The following is a 1,857-nucleotide window of genomic DNA, read 5'->3' as shown; positions in this document are numbered from 1 at the left end:
AAATTAAAAAAAAAAAAAAAAAAAAAAAAGGCAAGTTTGGTTGTTTACATTTGGTTTGCTTTTTTAAAATAAACACTAATTCTTGGCTGTCAGAAGAAATACCATAGATGACTTTCAGGAAATTGAGAGCTCAGCTTCTTCTGAAAACCAGACACATTTCAAACACATAAAATAGGCCGCTAAACTGCAAAATGCCCGCTGAGTGAACTTGAAAACCGTGGCCTGTAGCTGCTGCCAGGTTCCTGCTCCACTCCCTTCACTGACTGTCAAAACCTGCACAGTGGAGAAAATGTCCCAGCATGGAAAAATCTCAGCTAAACCCCAAACAAGGCACTTTCTGCAAGTCTGGACGGTCCTGGACATTTCTAGATCTGCCCCAGGAAGGCTTAATTTGGCAATGCTGACAAAATTCCCCTAGGCTCCCATGTCATATCTGCTTCCAAATCAAAACCATGTTAGAAATTAAAGGGTGGGTGTCTGGTTCTTCCCCCTCGCCGCAGGACGCCAACTCAGCATCGCTGCTCTTCTTACAGGGACGAAGCTGCTCAGCTGGTTCCGAATTTGCATCTCGGTTCAAAAGCCAAAGGACCTGACCTTTCCTCTTGGCATCCTGTGACCGACAGCTCTCCCCTGTGAGCATTTGCAAGCTTGTCCCAGTGATGTTACCAAACAGCAGCTTTCAAAGAAAAAAAAAAAATTATTCCCTGCATAATGTACAGTTTTGAATGTGGAACTCACTGTCACAGGATGCTGTGGAGGGTATAAAGGGATTTGGAGAGAAATGAGAGACATTTTTAGCTGTGTGGGTCTTAGTGGTTGCTAACCATGGTGGTCTGGAGGCAATTGTAAGGAAACCTCTGAACAGCCGATTGCAGGAGGATGCACTAGGAGGGATCACGCTATGATCTATAAATAATATCTAATATCTATAAAATATCTATAATATCTATTTGATGTTTTTCCTAAACTGCCAGCTGCTCCCCACCATGAAGACCAGGACACTGGGCTGTGTGGATCTCTGACTCAGTTCAGCAGTTCTTCTTTCAGATTTGGTTTTGAAATAAAAGCTCTATCTTTCCAAACTCGCTGGTTGTTATAGTCACTAAAACAGGAGAAAAATCTATTACAGGAAACTACGCCGATTTGATTGTCTCGTTATGACTACATGAGAGCTGAACTGGAAAAAGTAGAAGGCACGTCTAAATGTGGTGTCCTCTAGGAGTAGCATTAAGGGACAATGAAATAAATGGTGCAAACACATTTTTCCCTTGTCTGAAGGAAAGTCAGGGTCTGGTAGTCCGGTTCAGAAAATGATCTGAATTTCTCATCACTCACTCGAAGTGAGATGCCATGTTACTCACAACATCCATGTTAGTCACTGATAGCTGCTGGCCCAAGGTAGCCTGCAGTGTATTCCCTACCTAGATACACCTTGCCATTAAGTACCGAAAATTAAATACACTTACGATATCTCAAGAAAAAGTAGTTATGTGGAAAATCTGAAGGAATTAAGAAAAGATTCTTCATTCTCTGTACCAGGCAGCAACGCCATGCAACTGCTGGGAGCATCATAATGACATGTTAAATAGTACCTCCACTCCAATTAATAAAGTAGTAAAATCTGGGTGCATATATATATGTATATATATATTTATATATATTTATATATTTATAATCTCTGTTTAGGTTGACATTGGAGGAGACTAGTAGACTTCAAAGACAACTTTCTCCTTTCTGACACAGTTCTTATGACTGTAACAGCGTGATATGCAGAATAGGGCCATGAATGTAAAATTATTCAGCCTGTATATATCCCGGCAATGACCACACGTTCAAATTTGGGATGCGTTACTGAAC

General features: G+C 40.9%; 1 protein-coding gene across 1 annotated transcript in view; it reads left to right on the top strand.

Moving 5' to 3' along the window:
- LOC113484343 overlaps window positions 1–684 on the top strand; it is an 8,091-nt gene extending 7,407 nt beyond the window's left edge. The window contains exon 10 of the mRNA XM_026856684.1: window positions 534–684. Within this exon, the coding sequence (XP_026712485.1) occupies window positions 534–636 (103 nt within the window). The 3' untranslated portion in view covers window positions 637–684. The remainder of the gene's footprint in view (window positions 1–533) is intronic.
- The last annotated feature ends 1,173 nt before the right edge of the window (window positions 685–1,857 follow it).

The sequence above is a fragment of the Athene cunicularia genome (genome assembly GCF_003259725.1).
Source record: "Athene cunicularia isolate RWA chromosome 11 unlocalized genomic scaffold, athCun1 chr11_part1, whole genome shotgun sequence".
NCBI lineage: Eukaryota > Metazoa > Chordata > Aves > Strigiformes > Strigidae > Athene > Athene cunicularia.
The sequence above is the reverse complement of the archived record's forward strand: the minus strand, read 5'-3'. Positions and strand labels throughout refer to the sequence as shown.